This window comes from Trichosurus vulpecula, chromosome 8, assembly GCF_011100635.1.
Source record: "Trichosurus vulpecula isolate mTriVul1 chromosome 8, mTriVul1.pri, whole genome shotgun sequence".
Taxonomy (NCBI): domain Eukaryota; kingdom Metazoa; phylum Chordata; class Mammalia; order Diprotodontia; family Phalangeridae; genus Trichosurus; species Trichosurus vulpecula.
The window spans coordinates 233,883,865-233,907,662 of NC_050580.1; the positions used below are offsets into that span (position 1 = coordinate 233,883,865).

Sequence of the window (23,798 nt, forward strand, 5' to 3'; positions counted from 1 at the left end):
CCTTTTCCTCAAAGTCTTAGAAGTAATCTGAATTCAAGACATCACAGAAAACTTTTAACACCCTCCAACATTACTGACATTTCTATGCTGACAGAAGGTCCATTCTTCATGCTGGGTTTCTTTTACCTATATATCTAGAGCTGTCCTAGTTTTTACTTTGCCCAGAGTTTACTAAATGCTTAAAGAAGCTGTGGCTCTGTACACAATGGCACAACTGACAGAATGCAGATTGGACAGTCTACGGATAAAGCCTTAAGCAGAGGTGGGGAACCAGAGGTGGGGAACCAGAGGCCTTGAGGCCACGTGGCCTTCTAGATCCTTAAGTGTGGCCTTTTGGCTGAATCCAAAAGGTCCTTATTGCTTAAAGTATTCCACTGAGTTAGGTAAGCCACTTAAACTTTCTTCAATCTACTTCCCATTCCTGGATTTTCTGTCTATGAGGAAGCTCCCCCAACCCTCACAATGCAACTAGTTGGAAATCTACCAGATTACAGATCTTCTATATTCTCTATATTTCTATATTTTTCATTAGCCTTGGTCCTATTTGGTAGTCTTTAAACTGTGAAAAAGCTCGATCTGGCATTACATCTTGTATCTGTTCCCTTGTCTCTATTCATATAGGCAACACCCTAGTTCAGACTTTCAACAACTCTAACATGGACTAGTGCAAAAGGCTCCTTCCAAGTTGGTCTTGTATTTTCTGTCAGTAATTCATTCTTTACTCAGCTACCAAATTGATAAACCTAAAGCACAGGCCTGATCATGTGACATCTCTTCTGAAAAACTCCAATGGCTCTCTCTTGCTGTTCAGTTTAAATTATACATTTCTCTATTTGGCATTTAAAGCCCTTTGCAGATTGGCTCTGGCCTGACTCTCCAGGCTTACCACATATCACTCTCCTTCAACATCCTCTTTTGTACTCTGCATTCCAGTCAAACTAGCCAAACTGGCCAAACTGGCAGCTAGGTGGTAAAGTGGATAGAGGGCTGGACTTTAAGCCTGGAAGACCTGAGTTCAAATCTGACCTCATTTACCAGCCACTGCTTTGCTGGGTCATTAAATCTCTGCATGCCTCAATTTTCTCTTTTGCAAAATGGGGATCATAACAGCACCTACCTCCTAGGATTGTTGTCAGTATAAAGCATTTTGCAAACCAAAAAGCATTTTGTCTATGCTAGCTATTATTATCATTATTATTTTCAGTTACCCACTCTGTTTCTTTGCATGGGCTATTCCACATACTTAGAAAGCATTACCTCCTCATTTCTGTCTTAGAATCTTTTTGTTGTTGTTCAGTTGTGTCTGACTCTTTGTGACCCGATTTGGGGTTTTATTGGCAAAGATACTGGAGTAGTCATTTCCTTCTCTAGCCCACTTAACAGATTGAGGAACTGAGGCAAACAGGATTAAGTAACTTGCCCAGAGTGACACAACCGGTAAGTGTCCGAGGCCAGATGTGAACTCAAGAAGCTCAGTCTTTCTGACTTCAGGCCCTGAATTCTATCCACTGGCTACCTAGCTTTCTTCAGTTTAACTCAAATCTACTGGAATCTTGACTTCTCCTAGCTGCTAATGTTCCCCAGAAAATTACATTGTATATATTTTACATTAGTAAGAGGCAAGGTATTGCAGCACATAGAAGGCCAGCTCTGAAGCCAAAAAGACCTGGGTTCGGGTGGTGCCTCTGATACATTGGCTGCATGACCCTGAGCATAACACTAAACCTCTCACAGCTCTAAGTAAATATATATACATACACACACATATACATATACATATATATATATATATATATAATACATATATAGTATAACACTAAACCTCTCACAGCTCTAAGTACATATGTATATATATGTGTGTGTGTATGTTATATATACATAATATAGGTATCTATAATATATACGTATATATGTGTGTGTGTGTGTATATATATACATATATATACATGAGAGGTGTCCCCTGCAGCTGTATAGAGGCGGGAGTTACCTGTATCAAGGTAATCACACGCTCCAACTCTATTTTGCATTAACATTTCCACAGACTCGTTTCTCCCCGACAGAACCCAAATTCACCGGGTTCAGGAGCTCTCTCCTTCCGGCCCTGGATGGTTGTGAACTGAACCGAGAGAAGCAGGGCCCGCTCTCACACCTTAAGCCGCCCGCTCTCTGTCACAGACCCTGAAAGGAGGGTGGTGAGCTCAGACGCCCGCGGCCTATGAAGGAGGTGCATTTCTTCGCCTCCAGAACTCCCCTGAGCGGCTGTCCTAGTTTCACGGCCACTCGTGTTTGCTGGCTACCCAAAGGGCGTGGCGCCGGACCGGGCACACGGGGCGGGCGGCACCTCGCTTCAAAGGGATGACGACTCCCTACCGACGTTGCAACATTTTACCTTTGCCTTTCGTGGGTGGTTTCATTTTTAACTCGTGGTAACTCAAAAAAATATTTCCCAAACCAGTCTCTGCCCCAATCCGTAGGATTTGCAGAATTCTGAGCAACACCTCAACCTTCCCAAGACCCCAACATTTCCCTGCACCCTCGGGAAGCTGGGCGAATGCTTCTCCTCAGTTTCTCTCACACTTAAGATGGGCCTTAGAATATGGCGGTAAAAGCGCATTGCGCATGCGGAGCCTAAGGCGCGCCCCTCCCCCCGTCCCCCGCCGCATTCCTTCTAACCATAGAGATGTCCTCCAAGCAGGAAAGAGAACCTCCAGTAGAAAGACGCGGCCTCCCACGTGGCGTACAACGCCCCTCCCGTCCCACCATTCAACGATCTCTTTGCAAGAAGGGAGGCGAGGCCGACTCGAGTGCGGCGGCTGTTTCCGGTGGAGGAGGCGGGGGATGTTTCAGAAGGGGCCCTTCTAGCAGAGCGGATCTGTCTTAATAGTTCCTATGGTTGTCCCGCTGGGTCACGTGGCTAGGGAAGGTCCTCCCGGAGGTGGAGGGGAGGGGAAAGGGGCGGGAGGAGGAGGCGGGGGAAAAAACTCTCGACCAAGATTACGACAACGGCGATGAAGGGAGTTGTCATGGTGCCTTGGGGTCTGGTTCGCGCATGCGCCATCTGACAGCCTCTGTTTGGTCCTGGAGTAGCGACCCCTGCCCCAGGTGAGAGGGAGCGGAGAAGGCCCCGCGGGCTGGAAGGGAAAGGGACCGAACCCGGGAAAGTTGGGAAAGCCGCAGGACCCAGGGCATGGAGAATGATAAACGGCCAGCCGGTGGCATCGAGAAGGGGGGGAGGGGGGCAAGAAAGAAAGGTTCAGAGACCTGGGATTTGGGATCGAATCCCGACCTGGGTGACCTTGGGCAAGTCACTTAACCTCTCCGGACCTCGGTGCACCTGTAGAATGAAGGCGTTTGTGTGAAGGATAGATACGATCTCTATAAGCTTTCAATCCTGTAAAAAGTTAACGCGGCAGGGAAGGCTAAGGTGTAGTAGGGGAGAGAAGCTAAGGCCAAGGAGAGGCAGAGGCGGAGGAGGAGGAGGAGGAGGACCGGAGGGCGAGGGCGAGGTGGAGGACAGGTGTGGATCGCGATGAGCTGACATTGATATAGCGCTTTACATACATTGTGGATCCGATTCTTACCGCGACCCTGGGAGGCAGTGATTCCCTACACGCGAGGAAGGGCACGTGAGGTTGGCACTGGCATACACACGAGGAAAACGAGCCCCGAGAGAAGGGGCTCTTTGCCTAACCCTAGTCCTGCCCCCACTTCCAGTGCTTTTTGTGCCGCGGTAGGATGCCGGAAGAGAGGAGGGCAGGTAAAGAGCAGGTGGTGAAGGAAGAAAGGAAGGTGGGGAGGGAGGTGATAATGAGGGGAAGGAGGAGGGGAGAGTGAGGTGAAGAGGCTGAGGTGAGGGAGAATGAAGGAATGGAGAGGAAGAGGAGGAGGATGGAGCAGAAGCGGAACGAAGGGGAGGGGAGGTAAAGTGGAAAGTCTAAGAGGGTAAAGGAAAGGAGAAAGGGACGAATGGTGAGGAGGGAACACATGCAGGAGGCTTGGAAGAGAGTGGGGAAGGACAGGTGTGTGTGGGCGGGGGAGGTACCCTGACGGATCCAGCTACTGCCCCTGAGTAGAGGACAGGAGAGTATTTAAAAGGCTACTGCTGGATGAGGAGGTATTAATGAGAGTGGGGGAGGGGAGACATTGAAATAAGGAGACTGGGTCTTTTGGTTGAGAGGGGATCGGGTTTGAGAAAGCCTACTTGTTGTTGTTCAAGACACCCTGGCAAGTACGTGTTGTTTGGGTGTTTGCCCTGGACTGGTAGCTTGCCAGGCACAGTACAGTACCCAAGGTTTGGCCCTCTTCTGCCCTGCTGAGCTAACAGGCTGGTAGAGGCTGATTTGCACAGATGTAATGTGGGCTGATGGGGATGGGTAGGTGGTCATTGTGGCTGAAATGCTTCTTGTAGCAGATAGGGAATTGAGGCAAAATTCTCTCATCCATACTCTTTTCTGAAGGGAGACAGTAAAGTGAACTAACGAACTATACCAAAACTAGGAAATTGTGTGGAGTAAAGTGTATCATCCCGAAGGTGGCATAGGGATTGGTCTGAGAGTCACATTGCAAAGGAGTGAAAACGGATGTGAAAGGGAACGTAAGTGTTACAAATTTAGGCACTTTATCCCTTCTGTTAGGATACACTAATGTTGATCTATAATCATGCCTTAGGAAATTCAACACAGAGAATAAACTTAGAACACATTGTTACTTTACTGTTCTAGCTGTATTTATTCTATGCTTTTATTTGTAAAGAGTTCTATTTCGTCCTATGTATTCTGTCATGCCTAGTTCTTAAACTCTTGGTTCCATATAGACACTGCTTTTAAAAATAAATTCAACTCTTAAGGAAAGGCTTCAGGCAAAAGTTAAACTAAAAATATTACAGACCCATTCCACTTAATACTTGGTTTTCTTTCCTTCTTTTTTTAACTGGGGCAAGTTCATAGGGGATCACTTCTTTAGCTGATTAGGGCTTTGAAGGCACAGATAAACATTTGCAGAATAGTATAATTTCTACCCTACATCCTTTTAATTTGCCTGGTTAGCTTGCCTCCCCCAGCATGTGCATACTACAGTGAGCTAATGGACCTGAGTAGGGAAGACCTGGCTTCAAATCTTGCTTCAGATACTAGTAGAGCAAGTCACTTAATCTCTATGCCTCAAATTCCTAATCTAAAAATGACTCAGTGGCTCTAAAATCCCTTTCAGCTCTCAGTTTATGATACTGTGATTAACATGATGATTCTCACTTCACCAGGTAAATTACTTTCTAGTTCAGGGGCAGAGAACCTGGGGCCTCAAGGCCACATGTGACCAGTCAAAGGGCCACACTTGAGGACCTGGAGGGCTACATGTGGCCTTGAGGCTCCCTACCCCATTCTAGTTTCTGTCTTGGAAGAGGGAGGGCAGATCATATCTTTGGGGCCTAAAGTTGACTAAATCTGGCAATAATCATATTTGTCCTTTATACAAATATGCAGAACCTTTGATTATGAAACAGTGAGGGCCTTTGAATTACTGATGAGCCACTAGAGGTGTTATAAAAAGCTTCAGGAGGACAATGAACTGGGAATGGATTTTTATTACTTTGTTGATAAAACAATAGTTAATAGTTACAAGACATAGTTTAGAAATTGCAATGTGTGATTCTTGTTGATGGATTTGAACGATATGTACATTGTTAACAGAAAAAAAATAATACAAATTATTTATTGTTGGTTTGCCCTTTTGTGTGATCTTTGTGGTCTGGGGACCCTCAAGAACTGTTACATTTATACCAAGAAAAGTACTCATAAATGCCAGTTGTGACAGCTTGTTTTGGTTAAGTTCAAATTCTAATAAAATCCTAGAGAAATAGCCCTAACACCTTTCACAGTAGGACTTAGATGTCTCCAAAGTAATTTTAGCCACTGTCAGCCTGTGCCAGAAATGAACAGATGACTTAGAGGCAAAGAGTTGAGCAATGAATTCTCAATCCCTAGTTTGCCAATAGCCATTTAAATTTGCACTTAATTTAGAAGGGAAAAAAACGACACAACTACTTTAAGTTTTGATATTTTGCCATTTTGTGTAGCTCTCAGTCTGAGATCACTGATAAAGAAATGCCATCAGTCTGACTGTTTTCTCTCCTGTTGAGTGCCTCATATGATTCCATTTACAAGTGAAGTCTTTTGTTCAGTGGTTAATTTTTGTCATCATCACCATTCATTGAAAAGAATGTATCTCATTCCTCAGAGAGAAAAAAATTAAAGGTATAATATAGCCCTTCAGTCTTGTCTCACTTGTTGGGACATTAAAGATTTCTGTTCTCTAGAAAAAAAACTTTACATTAGAGGTTTACATATAGAAATTACTGTTTACCATGCTAAAATGTATTTTGTATTTTGTATTTCTAACTATCACAGACGTCCCAGGGCTGCTAAATGGTGCATTGGATAGAGCAATGGACTTGGAATCAGAAAGAACCATCTTTCTGAGTTCAAATCCAGCATCAGACACTCACTAGCTGTATCACCCCGGCTAAGTCACTTAACCCTGTTTACCTCAGTTTCCTTATCTATAAAATGAGCTGGAGAAGGAAGGGGCAAACCACTCTAGTATTTTTGCCAAGAAAACTCCAAAACAAAGCATCGGACACAACTGAAATTATTGAACAAAACACCACCAACAACAAAACCACAGAAGATCTTGTATAGACATGGAAGTATAGTAGAAAGAGCGCTGGCTCCAGAGACAGAGAACATGGGTTCAAATCTCACTTGAAGAGGCTTCTTGGTAAAGTGGATTCAGTGCTTGGCTTGGAGTCAGGGATTCCCAGGGTCAGATCCTGATTCAGACATTATTTACCAGCTGAGGGACCCTGGGCAAGTAATTTAATGCTTCTCTGCTTCATTTTTCTCATCTGCAATTATTAAAATAGCTAGCACTTATGTAGTACTTTATGGTTTGCGAAACACCGTATATGTATTAACTGAATTGATTTCCACAACTCTGGGCAGTAACTGCTGCCATCCCCATTTTACAGATGAGAAAACTGTGGCACCAAGAGTTAAGTGATTTGCCTAGGGTCATACAACCAGTAAATATCTGGGAAAGAATTTGAACTTGGCTCTTCCTGACTCTTAAGCCCTGCATTCTATCCACTTTGCTACCTAGTTGCCCTTCTATCAAATGGATGACTTCTAAGGTTCATTCCAGCTCCTAATCTAGGATCTTATGATCTAGAAATCTGTCTATGATCCTTTTACTTCTCTCCAATTCTACAGTCAGGTTTGCTCTGCCCATTTTGTCTGTGGCAGAATAAAATCTAGTTTGTTAGTATGTAGTTCTGCTGACTGTACAGTACTAACTGATTTTTTAAAACCCTTTATTAAAAGAGCTATGTTAACTTTATTCACTCAGACAATACATTGTTAGTGAGATAGGAAACTTCATGTTTACCAAGTAGGAGTGAGGAACTCCTTTCCTAATTTCAATTCTTCATTTTCATCCTTGTATTAGTCTGAATGACCATCCCTGAGCCACATCCACTTCCATTTTGAAGAGGTCTGCAATTAATTTCCTCACAACAACAACATTCTTTACAAGAAAATTAAAATGTGTACATTTGTTGCATTTCACACAAAAGACCCTGATTTAATTAGAGATACAATTATACATTTTAGTCCATTGTTCTATCTGGGTTGTCCAAGCTGTCAAGCTTCATATCCAGTACAGAGCCATTACATTTTTCAGTTTGATGCAAGAAATGATATTTCTATTTTCTCTATTTTATACACATAGAAATAAATGAGTAATCTGTCTAGGGGTTCTTGGTGGCTGGAAATGAATTATGTAAAGAAGTCTATACCCTTAAATCAATTGAATGTTTCACTAAATAACTATACTTCTAATGTGGAATTTTTCTTATTCAGACTGGCTGAGCTCCCTCATGTCCTCTACTCAAGTCAGTAAGGAGTTGGGCAAGCTTTAAACACCCTTAATTTCAATTTAATTTTAATCTGTGTCCTCCCCCTTCCTATTTATTAGTAGCTGACATTTCCCAGAAGTTCTTGGCATTGCTACCATAATATCTGTGCATTGGCACTGGCCATCTCCCTTACCTGGAATGCTTTCAGGCTTCACATCATCTGCCTCATAGAATACATTATTTCCTTCAAGATTCAGCTCAAGGACTCCCTTCTCCATGAAGTCTTTTGCAATCCTTCAGTTGCTAATGACTGAGTCTCCCAACTACTAGACTCAATTTTGAAATAGACCTAATAATTTATGATATATAATCAATTGATTATTGGTCTAGTAAAAAAAATCAGTTTTCATTTGTTAGTTTGGGGAGGCTTATTTTTTAAACAGTAATTGTCTCCTACAGATAACTGGATAATGTCATTTAAGAAGACAAGAAAATAAAAGTTTTAAACCTAATGAGCAAACAAATATCCATAAGTCTCATAAAGTCACAAATTGATTATGTATTTAAAATATCGCAAGGATTTGGGGTACTCTGACTCAGGCTTATTTAGATTTTGTTTTTCTGTGCTCTGTAGTGCCAACCTTGTAGTATCCATTTAGTGTTTTCTTTGCTGATCCTAAAAGGACCTTTTTGAAAGAGCTAAATCTGAGGTAGTTTCAGCTTTCACTGGTCTGTCAGTTGTGTGATTAGCTTTGTGACCCATTTCAGCATTTAACAATTTGACTTCTGTTCTAGGCTTTGCCACAAACTAGCTATGTGACCTTGGCCATATCCCTTAACTTTTCTGAGGTCTAGTTTTTTTTTTTTTACCTGCAAAACAGAGCTAATAATCCATACCTTGCCTACTCTTTAGGGTTGTCATGAAATGATTGTGTGAAAGTACTTTGTAAACCACCAAGTTCTATGCAAATAAAGATGTTACCATTAATTTCCTGTTCATCGACTTGCCCTGATCACCCCAAACCTTTTATCTCCTGTGAGAGTTCACAAAACTTTTCTTAGGACTTATTAAGCAAGCACACTCCTCTGCACCTCACCCCCTCCTCTCAACTAACACCCTCTCTTTGGGTTCCTTTCTGGAAACTTTTATGCCCCAGGCTTGTAGGGGCTCCCTGCCTTTGACACTCACCAGACACACCTGAGCAATAATCCACATGCCCAGCCCTTGAGTAAAACATGTGGAACAACTAGGAGTAAAGGAGAGTCAGTGAAGCAACCAGTTGTGTCAGGTCTAGGAGCAACTTTTCCACTAGGGCTAGGCCATTCCTCATTGCCTCTTCCCTCTCTCTTCCTCTTTCTGTCTAAAACCCCCAAACCTGAGTCCAGCAACCAAATACTCCTTTACCTCCCCCTCCCATTCTAGGACTTAGGTCTTCTTTGTACAAGTTAGATCTGTTCCATAATGAAATCCTATTTATGCTTTACTGACCTATTTGAATTTTTTGTGAAAACTACCTTTAAGTCTAAAAACTGCCGGAATAGACTGGAACACCTTTACCTTTGGGGTAGTATTAAGGGAAAATCTGGACACTATGGGAAGTCACCTGAGCTAGGCTTTGAGACCTTAATTTTGCACAGTGAAGTAGGACCTGGTCCTGAAACATCCATTTCATTTCAGAAATAAAAGTAAATGATAAATTATTATTCTCTGTTCTAAAAAGTCTAGTAAAATGTTTGTTAAAGACATTCAAAGCTTTCAACAGATTATGCTTCAACTTGGAAACGAATCTAAAAGTATATATATTTGAAAGTTGGGGGGAAATTAGTCTACCAAATACATTGTTTTTGTTCATTGAGGCCCATGAGGAGACATCCTAGAAGCCAGAGGGGGCTAGTCTCTGTATGCGTGATTTGGTCTTCACCATTGAAATTGCTTTCTTCAGCTCCGAAGGATTAATGACTTCTTATTTAATTGTTATCATAGGGTTGTCCAGATGGAAAGAGTGTTGATGAATCTGCTTCCCGCACAGTGAGAGTATGGAGAGAAAAGACCCAGCCAGGAGCAGCCCGAGAAGGCTATTGGCTAAACTTGGCAAAGTAATGGAGAGGAAACAAATGGCTCATCACTTCAGCATGGCAGCTGCCGAGTCAGATAAGGACTCTGGATTTTCAGGTTAAAATTACTTTTTGTTATCTTTTATCCATTATGAGGGGGCAGCTAGGTGGCCCAGTGGATAGAGGGCCAGACCTGGAGTCAGGAAGACTCATCTTCTTGAGTTCAAGTCTGGCCTCAGACACTTACTAGCTGTGTGACCCTGGACAAGTCACTTAACCTTGTTAGCCTCAGTTTCCTTACCTATAAAATGAGCTGGAGAAGGAAATGGCAAACCACTCCAGTATCTATGCTAAGAAAACTCCAAATGGAGTCACGAAGATTCGGACACAACTAAAAACAACTCAACAACCAACCACCCATTATAATCATAACAATTTGTTTTCAAAATCTCCTCCTCTCATAATTTACTTGTCTGACTAGGATGAGACGCTTTTCTACACAGAATAAATATCTAAACTCTAAAATAGTTTTTCTGATGTCACACAGTAACGTTACATTCAGAGCAGCTGCTAACAATGTCAGGAGGATGGGACATCTAGTTACAGCCTGATCTCTGAGCTTTAAACCAAATGCTTCCCACTGTCACAGGGAAAAATATTTCAGTACTCATGCTTCTGTTGTTTCAGCTGTTTTCTCCATACAAATAGTTTATCAGACTGCAGAAAAAACACTTTGCGCATTGTTAATCGTTAACAATTAAGGAATCGGCTCAGTAGAATTATTGTGTAATAAGTTAAAATAACTTGTCTGCCAGAAATTAACTTTTAGAACAGTCAACACATTGTTCTCAATCTTTGTTTTCCCTCATCTTAATAGTTCTTGGAGTGTTCTATGGGGATTTTGGTGATAGACATACAAAAAAAAGATTATTTTTTAAATTATTTTCTCATATATTTCACAGAAGAAAACATGGAAAAGGACACAAACATATAGAATAGTTTGTATTGCTACCTTGTTAAATTTTATTTATAAGTATATATGTGTGTATGTGCAATATATGTCATATATATGTTTATATATTTAAAACAACAGAATTTCAGTTTCTTATATGAGAATCTCATATGACAACTTCTTGTCTTTTTCTGTGTGGAAGTGTTTGTTTTTGTTGCTGATTGTTAATAATAAAAAACTATTTTGAAGTTCAAAATGTTAACAAAGCTTGAGATACTGGTGTATAACTCCAATTAAAATGGGCTGGGGATAATTTTCATCATCTCTTCAATTTTTGTGCCTTTTATACTAGGAATATAGACCCTCTTATTAGGGTCCTAGATTGGACAGGCACAAAGGGCATGCAAATTTTCCTTATAGTTTTTAAATCTAAGCTTAAAAGGTCTAATTTCATATATAGGAAATCCCCTATTGAGACTCATTGAGGTTCAATTTGTGTTCCTTCTAATGAGAGGGGTTTAAATAGGAATCCCTGTCCAGAAGGATCTGGTTGGAATTCTACAACTTATTTCAATCATTGACTGCCAAATGGCCATCAAGTAGCATTCATTTTAGTATGAGCCCATCATCAACAAAACTCAGAGGCTATTGAATAAGACTCAATAAGCTACCATTCTAAGGTAGAAGGCAAGTTGTCTGGTGGTCACAGACTTGGTTAACTACTTTTCTGACTTTTCTGGGTATCAGATGGAAGCTCAGAGTGCTTAAGCTCTGCAGAGCAAATGGACTCGGAGGATATGCTGAACACCTTGGGCTGGCATGGAGAAGATGGGCCCCGACAGAACTCCACAACAGCAAGTAATTCCTTTCCAGCTCTGTCTTCCATGGTTGTCATGAAGAATGTGTTGGTCAAACAGGTACGGATCACTGAAGAAAAATATCTCTGAAAATCTATAAAAGATTCTTTATTCTTCTGATTTGGCTACTTGGAGTCAAGTATATAAATGGTAACCTTTTCCTACCATATATCCTCTCGATAAAGCAAAGGTTTTAGGAACATGCCAGAAGAGAGTAGACTAGTGCTCAAATTCTCTATCAGGGGAAAATGTTAATCTTCCATTACATGACATGGCTAAAAATGATGATTATGAGAACTTTAGCATATAAGTCCCATGAACAGATTTGTCAGTCCTCTAATTATATACAAAGGAATCTCTCATGCAATACAGCCCTTCCAGATAAGCAATCCTTTAGCTGTTTGACATTCTTGGATAGAAGTTTAGGAGAAAAAACTAAGAAAAATCTTCAGTTGATTTGAAACTATGGAGGAAACTTAGGGAAATAGAATATAGTGATTTGTTGTTTCAGGATGAGATCCTCCATGTTTATTGATGTTACATCCTATGCATTCTTTATTTTAGGGTGTTGCCTTACCAGTTGCTAGGTCAATTCAGTATTTCTTAGTATGGCAAATATGAAAAGGTGACGTATGAAGTCAATCTGGTTAGATTTAGATATCTATTTAGCTGTCAAGGGATAGAAGGCAAAAAGAACGTTAAAAAGGTGAGACAGGAGAAGGATTTAGAAGATTTTAATTGCTCTAGAATTTCATCTTTAGAATTTGGAAATTGGTATGAACAGTTTAAACAGTCACAGACACAAAGGGAAGGGAAGATTGTGCCTGCTGGGACACTCAAAACATGTGGGGACAAGAGCAACCATTCGCATTTATTGGACAGATGAATTCTTTTGTTTATGTGTAGTCTTGACCAGATTTGACAGTTAGCAGTTATGGTGCAAAGAAATATGTAAATTTGTCCTTTAATTATGGCATAATTATACATATCACATAATATTCAAGTAACCATGAAGGAAAAGATGACCCAAGCTTACAATTTAAGCAGAGCTGTAGAACTGTGAATCTATTTGTGAATAGTTAAAAGTTGAGGAACAACAAATGCTTAAGCCCAGAAATCATTTAAGGAAAGGGTTTTTTACCCTTTCCTGACTGTACTGTCAGAAAAGTGTGGTGAAGGCCATCCTTGGTTAGGGAGGGTGCTTTGAATGGCTTTGACTTTTTTGCACCTTAGTTGCATGGTCAAAAGAACATGGCTCCAATTTCACAAGAAACATTAGCATTATAACTACTGCCTGGTTCTTCCCAGGAGAATGTATTGATTTCTAACAGGGAAGCCTAGTGGCATTCTAGTGAGTTATGAAAAGGGACATTGTTCAGGAGATTACCTCTTGGTGCTAGTGCAGTCCTCAGTGAGAAAATGAAAAGCAAGATCAAAGGTAGTAAATAAAACCTGATTTAAATATCTTTGAATCACCAGTCCTCTCCCTTTCCTGGCTTTTATTTGTTTGTGTTTTTTTTTCTCCCTACCTTTTCTGTGGGCCCCTTGCTTCTCTTTCTTGTGTGTGTGGTTATAGCTTCTCTTTGTTGTAGTCCAGGCTGGTAGCTATAGAAGATGATGATCCAGGGTAGTGTTCTGAATGTGCTTTTCCAGCAGTGCAGTATTCTTCATGAGCGTGATCAGTTAAAAAGGCTGCTATAGTTTATTGGGGTAGAAAATGCTAGCGAATGACATAAACTGAGAATTAATTTTAAGTGGCTCACATTGCTAAGTGTGGTTTTTTTTGACGACCTTTTTTGTTATTGTGGGTGTGATAGGTGGTGAAGCATATTGTTTCAGTTTTATAATAATCTTATTTTGAGTGTTGTTGGATAATATGTCCTGTTCTTTGCTGCACTGTTTTAATGTATTTTTATTTTGCTCTTTTGTTCTAGTCCCATTCACTGGTTAGCTGTTACCTTGGCAAAGTCATTTCAGTGGTCCTCAGTTTCCTCATGTGTAAAAATGAGAGTTTGGTTACATGATATCTGAGTTCTTATCTAGCTGACAAATTGTATGATACTTGGGCTCCAAAATGACTTTGCATATCTAATAACTAAGTCAGATGTCCTTTAGGGCAAAGGACATAGTATATTATGCTAAAGCATACCAGTGAAGCATTCTTGTAAAAAATGTTGGGTGGGGGAGGGGGCATTCTAAACCCATGGGACTGGAATGCAGTGAAGCAATTGGCTATTTACCTTAGAAATCTCCCCTTTATTCTGGCTCACCCTTATAATTGTACTTTATTCTGGGCTAGACTAAGTCACTTTACTCCTCTGGTTCATCCCTGGAGGATTCAAATCTACTTTTGTTTGGTTTTGAGACATCTATTCTGTGGGTCTGTCTTACAGAACAAGCTCAGATCTCAGAATTAAATGTTTTTCTTTGGTTATATTTTATAGTAGGGTGACCTTGAGTTGACTTAGACTTTTATAAGATCCCTTTGGGGATCTCCCTCACAACTGGGCTGGACCAGCCCTCAGAAGTTGGGGTATAATACTATCTGAATCAGTGCTTTAAAGATCTCTACGTGAGACATAAGTCACCAAACACTTCACGTCTCTCAAGTTTCATTGTCTTAAAATCAGAGAGCAGTCATCTGCCACAAACTTCACACATCTTGAGAAAAAAAAAATTTATGAAAGTTTGTAAATGAAAGTAGACTTTACAGCAAACTTAAATGCAACAACTATTTAAGTTCTTACTATTTACAAAATGTTGTTTTGTTGATTATGGACAAAAATGAAACAATCCCTGCCTTACCAAAGTTTGCATCTTTTTGGGGTGGGAGGCAGATATGACGTGTTGAGGGAGAAGCAGGATAACAAGGTAGGGAATGAAGGATGCGAATAAGAGAACACTAATGCTTAAAGAGGAAATGGTGCCCAGTGTCAGGTCCGTTGCTCTGATACCTCTCTGACTTAGTTGTTAGGTCAGCAAAATCATGTAGGCCGTCAAGCTGACCCTTGAAGGAGGATAAAGATTCCAAAAGACAGCTGAGGAGGGCATGTGTTCTAGGCATGGAGGAAGTTTGTGTAAATGCATGGAGGCAGGAGAAGGCATTGAGTTCAGAGTCTATCTAACAGAATCCAATTTGTCTAGAATGTAGAGTGTGTAAAGGAGAGTGACACGAATAATAGTGCCAGCAAAGAGAGGAAGGAGGGAAGGAAGGAAATATGTATTTGTTAAGTGCCTGCTATGTTCCAGACACTGTGTTAAGTGCTTCATGTGTGTTATCTCATTTGATCTTGGAGAGGTAGGTACATTTATTGTCCCCATTTTTACAGTTGAGAAAATTGAGGCAGGCAGAGGTTAAGTGACTTGCCTAGTGTCACCCAGCTAGTAAGTGTCTAAGGCCAGTTTGGAACTCAGGTCTTCCCGACTCCAGGCCCAGCGCTCTGCCAATTCTGCTATTTAGCTGCCTGCCACATAACCAGGTTGTAGAGGACATTAAATGCCAGACTGAGGAGTTTATATTTTATCATAGAGGTAATAGAGAGCTCCTGCAGGTTTTTTAAAGCAGGGAAGTGACATGATCATACCTAGAAGATTATTTTGGCAGCTGTATAAAAGATGGATGGATTAGAAAGGGGGAGGAGAAGACTTGTATCAGGGACACTGATTAGGTGGCTATTGTAGTAATCCACTTGAAAGATAATGAGGGTCTGAAATATGGTGGTGGCAGCCTAAGTGCAGAGAAGTGTATGGACTGCAGAGATTTTGAGAAGATAGAAGGGACACAACTTGCCAGATGACTGGCTATGGCTGCCAGTGAAGGAAACCACTGAGGTTACACAACTGGGTGACTTAGGAGCATTTCCTAAATAGGAAAATTGAGGAGAGAGAGGTAGATTTAGGAGGGAATGGTCATGTTCAGTTTTTAATTTGTGAAGCTTGAGTTGCAGATAGAATATTCAAGTGAAGATGTCCCATGTAGTCTGTGATATATAACTAGAATTTAAGAGAGAGATTAAATCTGGATTCATAGGTTTGGAAGTTATGTGTATAAAGGTGACAGAACCCATTGGAATGGATGGGACAAGCAAGCAAGAGAACTTGAAGAAGAGACAAAGGCCAGTCAGAGCTCTGGGGGAACATTACACTCATACTTAAGGAGTTGGAGAGGGCTGATGATCCAGGAAAGGGAAACTCATTATCACACTTGGGTGTGAATCTGACTTCAATCTTGACTCTGCCACATACTATCTGTATAACCTTGGGCAAATCACTTAACCTTTTTTAGACTCAGTTTCCTCAACTATAACCCGAGGGGGTTGGACTAGATGACCTCCCAGGCCCCTTCCAGCTCATAAAACTGTGACCCTATGATCCTAAGGAGACAGTATGTAGGAAAAGAAGATGGTCAGCAGTGCCAGAAAGATCGGGAGAGGAGAGAGAGGGAAAATGTCTGAAACAAAGCCATCAGATCTAGCAGTTAAGAGATCCTTGGGAACCTGTAAGAGTGGAGTTCAGTAGGGTGGTGAAAGATTTGAGAACTGTGTGGTGGTAAGGAAGGCAGAGGTAGTAAGTTTAGAAGACTCTTTCTAGGTGTTAACAGTAGAGCCTGTATTTCATGTGCTGGCATCATATTTTAACTTGATGTCAGAAATTGTGTCATACTTTATTATCACCTTAGATATGACCCTAATTATACAATGACTGCAGCTACTGACAACTAAGTGACACCTTTGGAATAAAAATGTTGTTCTCCACTAGAAAAGGTGTTAAAATGAAATAGCTTTTCATTATTTCATAGAGTTTGTAGTCAGAAACAGATTTTGAAAGGGCTTCTTTCAGATCATGACTGTGATGTGGTCTAGATTTGTTATGTATGCAATGGAAGCCCTGTTTGTGGGGTTTAGGTAGATGTGTAAACCTTTCTGCCAATTCTGATTGGTGTTTTGTTGATCTTATAAGTGTGTAAATTATGGCAATGGAGTTCTTTTCCTTCTTTCTTTTCAGGGCAGAAATTCATCCCATCTCCAGTCTTGGACTGTCCAGCCCTCTTTTGAAGTGATTCCAGCTCAGCCACAGCTAGTATTCCTTCATCCATCTGTGCCACCTCCTGTTAGTCCATACCCTGCTGGCGAGAAGAAAAATGACTCCAGAAACTACTTGCCTATTCTAAACTCTTACACCAAAATAGCTCCACATCCAGGCAAGAGGGGCCTTGCCCTCAACCCAGAGGAAAGAGGAGAAACCGGTATGCAGAAACGAGTCTGTACAGAGAGACACAGGACAAGTTTGTCTTCCATTGGGCCAACCAAGACTAATATTTTGCCATCTAATCCTTCTACTCCAGTACCACCCAACACAAACCTTGCTCAGGACTCAACTCAGCAGAGTTTGTCATCTTTGGTGGTGAGTAGAAGTCTACAGACTGTTCCTGGTAGTCCAGCAGTGTCTAGTAGCCATACAGCTAAAGTTCCAAATTTGACCTTTGCCTCCCCCGCTAGCCCCCTTGGCTCATCTGATAGCACTTTGCATGGGTTAGAGAGTCCCATGCCACTTTCGGCACTATCAGCTCCTTATGGCCCACCTGGAGCAGGAGACCAGCTCTGCCACCCTCCAGAAACCTTCCCTGAGCAGCGGCAGAGCAAGCACAGGCGCTTCCGGAACACCCTGGTGATCTTGCACAAGTCTGGGTTGTTGGAGATCACTTTGAAAACCAAGGAGTTGATTCGTCAAAACCAGGCAACTCAGGTTGAACTGGATCGGCTGAAAGAGCAAACCCAGCTCTTGATGGAGGCCACAAAGGGCAATGCCCCTCAGGCTTGGGCCAAATTACAAGCATCTTTAACATCTGTGTCCAGTCCAACTGGAAGTCACTTTGAGGCGTTATCCGCTTATACAAACATATAACATAAGAGGCATATTTTGCCTTCATTTGAGTGATTTTAGTGCTTCTTAATGATATTTGCTTCTGTCCTCCAAAGCTTCTAGAGAAGCTTTATTTTTGTTTTAAAGTTGAAGAACATGCTTAAAGGCTCACTCATGAGAGCACCTGCAATTAACTGGCTCTCGTTGCTAACCTGTACACTGTGCCCATGTTATGTCATACTTCAACAGGAACCTCAGGTTGGAGCTGTCCCTGGACCCTGCATGAATCAGGTGGTAGGAATAAGAGACATGAGCTCTCCTAGCAATTACCTGCTCATCATTCCACTCATTAAGCAGGTTTACAGATGCATAGGAATGGAGAAGCACACATGCGCCCATACGCACGCGCGCGCGCGCACACACACACACACAGTGGGTCCTGTGGCATCTGTAGGACTGGAGAGTAGGGAACCCAAAGGGTTCTAATGGATCTTTGCTTACTTGTCTTAGTCACATCTAAAAACAAGTGGAGGTGTGTCTGCATTATAGCTGCCTTCCACAGATAGAATGCTATTTGGTCCAAACCTGAAATTCCTTTGGTGCAAGTTTGGCATAATGTGCAACGCAGCCTAATCACTTAAGATTTAATTTCCTTAAACTGGAGAATTGAGGTGAAAGTGTAATAGCATTAGACTGACATTAACTACAGATTTTTCCATGCAAGCCAGACTGCTCTACATCAGAGCATTATACCTGAGCAAAATAATTTAAGATTTCTGAAGTATTTAGTGGATTACATAACATCTAGAATCCTGTAATAAGAACCTGGCAGTGTTGTTTTTTGATGAATTGATTCTCCAGGCTACCAAGCCTGGAGAAAGTTACCAAGAACTTGTACCCTTTTGTTTGTATCTATCTAGTTCAGGTGGCTCTGCTTTTATTCCTCTTCAGCTGTGAGATAACTGGACCTGTATCAAGTCTAAAAATTCTTATGTCAATTCGAAGGGATCCCCAAAGTGAAGTTTACCCTGCACTTCCCTCACTCCCCTGAAGGTCTGAGGGAAATTAAGGAGAGACCTTTTAGAGAGCACACTTGAATTCAGTAAAATTCTCCTCAGATTTTGAGCTTCTCTTCAGGCTTATCACTTTCCCTTCAAATCCTCAAAACTTGCATCAGCTTCCAATATTAGAGAGGGACTGATGATATCATACCATCTTCCATCATCTGTTTGAGATTGCTGAATCTTCCCTAGAGACTTAGGTCGCTGATCTAAGTTCATGTGGAAAGGAAGAATATGATCAGAATTCCTAGTCTTGAAAGTATGATGCTTTTCTGTTGGAGTAGAAAGGTAAAACAAGTTTTTAGGTGATAAAGTCTTAGGCCCAGAAAACTTTTTAATCCTTTGATTTAAATATCTCATTATCTTGAGTTCCATCTCTGTGTGTAAGAAATAATTTTCATTATGCGGATAAGAGAAAAATTCTCAGAGACTTCAGCTTTTTATCTTATAGGAATGCCTCTAACATAATAGAAAATTTCACACTTGGGTCACAGAAAAAGGATTTAGACCTTCCCCCCACCTTCCTTTTTGGTATTCAGAAGTTAGGATTTTGAAACAGTTGATTTCAAAAGAATTGTACAACATAGACATTAAAAATTCTTATTACACTTATGTAGATTCACCTCTAATCAGTGCAGAATTTTTATCTGCCTTGTGTTTTCTGGAGGAAGTTAAATCAAGAACAAGTTATGGCATTGAACAAGGTCTCTTGTCCTTTGAAGATCTTCTCCTGGCCCAACTTGCTTACTTCCTCTGAATCTGTTTGCATGGTACTAGAGCAGTGGCACACTGTGCGCCCTGCTAAGAAACTTCCTTTTGGCAGATAAATTTGGCATAGAAGCTATAGAGCCAGGTGCATTCCGGAACAGCCTGGACACCACTTATGAGCCTTACTGTTTGGCAAAACTGAAAACACTTACTGGGAACCAAATTTATTTCATCAGAAAAATCTGCTGTGGAGCTGTAAGCTTCTTGTATTCTTCCCAGATTAAGGTTTGCATTTTGCTTAGTATCACAGCAAAAGATGATGAAACCTGTCATTGATCCTTACTACTAAATGGAAATAAGAAACAGATATGACTCAGGATTATCTTTCTGTTCTAGATGTCTCAGCTGGAAGCCTTGTTAAGATTTTGTACAACATAGGTTTTTCTCTCTTTAACCTATAAGTAGCTAGGTCTGAGTAGAGAATCTAGGCTTGGGAAGGTGGAGGGACATGCATTGAGGCCAGCAAAGTGGAACAGAAGCCAGATCTGCGTGTGACAAAACAACTCTTGGGCTGATCAGGAAGATATCTGCTCCATTGGTTGGACAAGGCTGTAAGTAGCATTGGTCTTACAGATGCATAGTTGGGTCTAATATATGAAACAGCAAATATTTTCTGTGAGTGATTAAGTCAAACGTGGCATAGATCTTATCTACAAGGTGCCCTAGATGTATTTTCAGCCCATAGAATTTTAGGTGTTACTATGAACAATATGGAAATGCCTCTAGAAAAAACATGGTGTTGGATTAAATTGGTTGTGGAAATGGAGTCAACGAGGTTTGTAATTGATAACATTTTTGTTGCTTTTTTCCCTAATTGTAGTATTGACATATGACTCTCCTCCCCCTCCCAATTTCATACTACCTGTAGCTAGGATATAACTGTTGTGCATACATTAATATGCATATCTAGCTGTGAATTCTGTAGGGTAGAAATGTCTTTTGGGGGAAGGATGCAATTTTGCATAAATTGACTTGACTGTGAAATTTGAAAGAGAAATAAAAGTCACCTACTTGAAAAATGTTTGGTCTCTTTGCTTGTTAACTTTAGAGACCAACGTTTGTGGTCTTTTTGGAGTGGGTCAGCAGAGAACAGGTATTTTATATTGTAGTCTCCCTAGAACACTTAGTACTATTGTACTAAGTGTACTGACTTTCATAGTAAATGTTTTAATTAATTTCACACCTCGAATGGTATTACTTTTTAAAATTTTAAGCTGGCCCTGTGATTTGATCACTTTGGGGAACTGTTGGTGCACAAACTTCCTTATATCAATGCAGAGTGGTAATCTATCTATCTATCTATCTATCTATAAGTGATCACTGGGAAGAATGACTTAGGCACTGATAGTTTTTGGTGAAGTGACCTGCCCATATCACACAGCTAACGTGTATCAGAGGCAGCACTTGAACCTATGTTATCCAGACTGACTCTGAGACCAGCCCTCTCACCATGCCATGCTTCATCTCCTCATTACTCATGTCTATTTTTTTCTTCCCCCTCTTTTTGAAGAGAAAACTGGAATGTGGGGTTAGAAACTGAAGGTATGCCTGCCCGAATTCATTGGGCTTAGAAGTTTTACACATATTTCACAAGGAAATGTAACAGAAGTTCATAACTATTAGCTAGGGGACATGGGAGGCCCAGGATTTATGAGGCACGTTGCCATATGTTTTTGCAGCCCCAAATTTAATCTCAGTTAAGGAATGTATGAGACAATCAAGCAGGCCAGTGTTACATTCACCTCTGCCCTCTGATCCTTGCCATACTTTCATAGACACATAGGAATGGACTTTTCTGTTAGCAATGTCACTTTTGTCCTGTTCTTGTGTTTAGAGTCTTGCTTATTCTTTTCCCAGCATCTCTACCTTCAGCTCCATGCCACCAGGCTGGAGAAAGGAAAGGTTAGGAACTTTTGTTCTATAATGCAAGTACGTTTCTATTTTAAAGGCACATTTTAAATAAAATGGGGCACAAAACACACGCAAAAATGGCTAACAAAACTGCCTTTGAAATAGAATTGCCATTTTAAAAGAAAAAAAATCTGCTATTTCCCTGAGAGAGGGTTTCCAGGGAGTTGAGGGTAGAGAGATTAAGCATTTACTTTGCTTTCACATGCAATGAAAATATGTCCATAGCCTTATTCTCATATTCTACAGAATCTATAGAGATAGAGAGTAGTTCTATCAGCCATTTTATTTGTTTCTCTGAATGTGGCAACCATAGAGCAAAACCTATATTAGAAATTATTTTTAAGATACACCAGTGCCTTTTCAAACAGCTTTGAGTAGGCCTACATTTAGAAATGGTTCTTTTATGATATCTTGTGTGTTTTCTTGTACATTTATTTCTTTATTTGGGAGGTCTTTTATGTGAAGAGCTTTTGTGTGACAATGACCTTGTTCATTCATCTAAGGTCACCTTTTTGCTAATGTATCTGCTGAACCATCATCCTATCAACAATAGGTGGTTTTAGAAATGGACTGTGGTCCATTTGGAAATAGATTTGCTATGAAATTTTGGGGAATAAGACTTGCAAGCTTATAAAGCAGTTCCTCACTTTTATGAGAAGACTGTATGTTATACCATAATATGGTACTCAGTTAAATGGCTTTTTAGACTAAGAACCTTTAGTAGCAAAATCAGAGTGAATTGCTCTTTTTTCCTTAGTGGCTTTGCATTACTTATGATTTTGCATTATCTGACTTCAGCTAACGCCAATACAGAGCACTGTAAAAAGACAAAGAATTATTATTCTCCAAAAAAGCTTCAAACTCTGAGCTAAATCAAGTGATGTCTTTTCCTGGTAACTGTCATTCTCTAATCAATCATCCCCTTTCATAAGTGGCAAATGATGTCATTTTTATATTTTGGAGAGTATGCCAATTTTAAGTAATTATGAAAGAAACAGCTACTGTTTCTGTCTGGATTTCTTTCCCTACCACCAGGGATGAAGCCCATTCGCCTTTTATTATGTGGGTCTTATGTCCATTTTAATGTAGTTTCATTGTGAAATCACAAAGTAGAGATGTGCTGCTGCTATACTTTGTGGTAGCTTTTATGCTGACCCCAGTATGTTACCTCGTAGCCACACCAAATGAAGGATTAAATAGATGGGGAAAGAACTCCCAAAATGAAGCATCAGGATTAGAACCTGCTCAGGGGAATGGTAGCAGAAATTGGCAAATTCATCATTGTAATAAGAGCCTTTATTTCATAGTACCTCAGTTTCTTCCTTTTACTTACTATGTACTTGACTTGGAAAGGTTACTGAGACCTAACGTGTAAGGTTTCCAAACTGCTTTAAAGTTGTTTCAAAGAACGGCACAGGGTGTCATAATATCAGTGTGTAGATAAATATTTTGAATTCTGGTGATAGAATTCAGTGTAAGGACCCTTGAGTGCTATTCTCAAAGTCTCGATTGTCACTCACTTGGAATTAAATCATACGTGTCATTGATTCCCAGTCAAACTTCTTAGGAGAAATCAGGCCTTGTTATTCTCACTTTCTCACTTAAAAACATTTTTTTACTGATGCTTTTTTTGGGGTGGGGGAGGTTCTAGCATCGCTTTCATTTCCCAGTAACTCTCAGTAGAGCCCTCCTTTGACAAAGAAGTACAATTAACCAAAATAAGCTGATAAATTGACCTTGTTTGTAGCATATATGCCTCATTCCATCCCTAAAGTCCAATTCAAGTCAAGAAGCATTTATTAAGTGCTTAATATGTTCTAGGTACTGTTCTGGGAATACAGATACATGCCAAAAGAAAGACAATTCCTGCCATCGAGGATCTTTCATTCTGAGAGAACACACATGAAAGGGAGTTGAAACAGGAGGAGGGAGAAATATAAAGGTCATTGTAGAGAAAGTCCAAGAGAATCCAGAGAACAGCCAGGAGGGAACAGAGACATGATTTCCCAAAATCAGCCTGACTTCATCACCTGTCCCTACTCCACCCCCCACTCAAACTCCAGTGGGTATGGGCTATTTCATTTTTGTCTTTGTTTCTTTAATACTTAAGGTACGGTGCCTGTCAAGGAGTAGGCATTTAATAAATGCTTGTTGATTAATTGCATATGATTCCTACCTATCTTTTAAAGTTCAGCTCGAATGCCATCTTCTTCATGAAGCTGCCTCTGACCCTTCTGCTTAGATGCAATCTGCCTCTCCTTCGAGATCCCATCGTGCTTTCTGTACTTCTTTATTTCACCTTTACGTTCCACCCTGTGTTATAATCATTTGTGGACATCTTCTGTATCCCCTTTACTGAGGCAGATAGTGATCTCAGTGATCAAGAGTGCTGGACTGGGCGTCAGGAAGATGAGTTCAAATCC

General features: G+C 40.7%; 1 protein-coding gene across 1 annotated transcript; it reads left to right on the forward strand.

The window, feature by feature from the left end:
- The first annotated feature begins 2,881 nt into the window (after positions 1-2,881).
- On the forward strand, positions 2,882-20,478 carry CIPC (CLOCK interacting pacemaker). The gene is made up of 4 exons (XM_036736368.1): positions 2,882-3,102; positions 9,894-10,082; positions 11,664-11,833; positions 16,778-20,478. The coding sequence occupies exons 2-4, from the start codon at positions 9,947-9,949 to the stop codon at positions 17,675-17,677; spliced, it is 1,206 nt and encodes a 401-aa protein (XP_036592263.1). The 5' UTR covers positions 2,882-3,102; positions 9,894-9,946; the 3' UTR covers positions 17,678-20,478.
- Positions 20,479-23,798: the final 3,320 nt, after the last annotated feature.

What these genes read in the sequence shown, in the direction of transcription:
- CIPC (XM_036736368.1), top strand. Translation starts at nt 9,947, where the DNA reads ATGGAGAGAAAAGACCCAGCCAGGAGCAGCCCGAGAAGGCTATTGGCT. An exon ending in TAAGGACTCTGGATTTTCAG is followed by an intron (nt 10,083 to 11,663) that starts GTTAAAATTACT and finishes TCTGGGTATCAG; the next exon opens with ATGGAAGCTCAGAGTGCTTA. An exon ending in AGAATGTGTTGGTCAAACAG is followed by an intron (nt 11,834 to 16,777) that starts GTACGGATCACT and finishes CTTTCTTTTCAG; the next exon opens with GGCAGAAATTCATCCCATCT.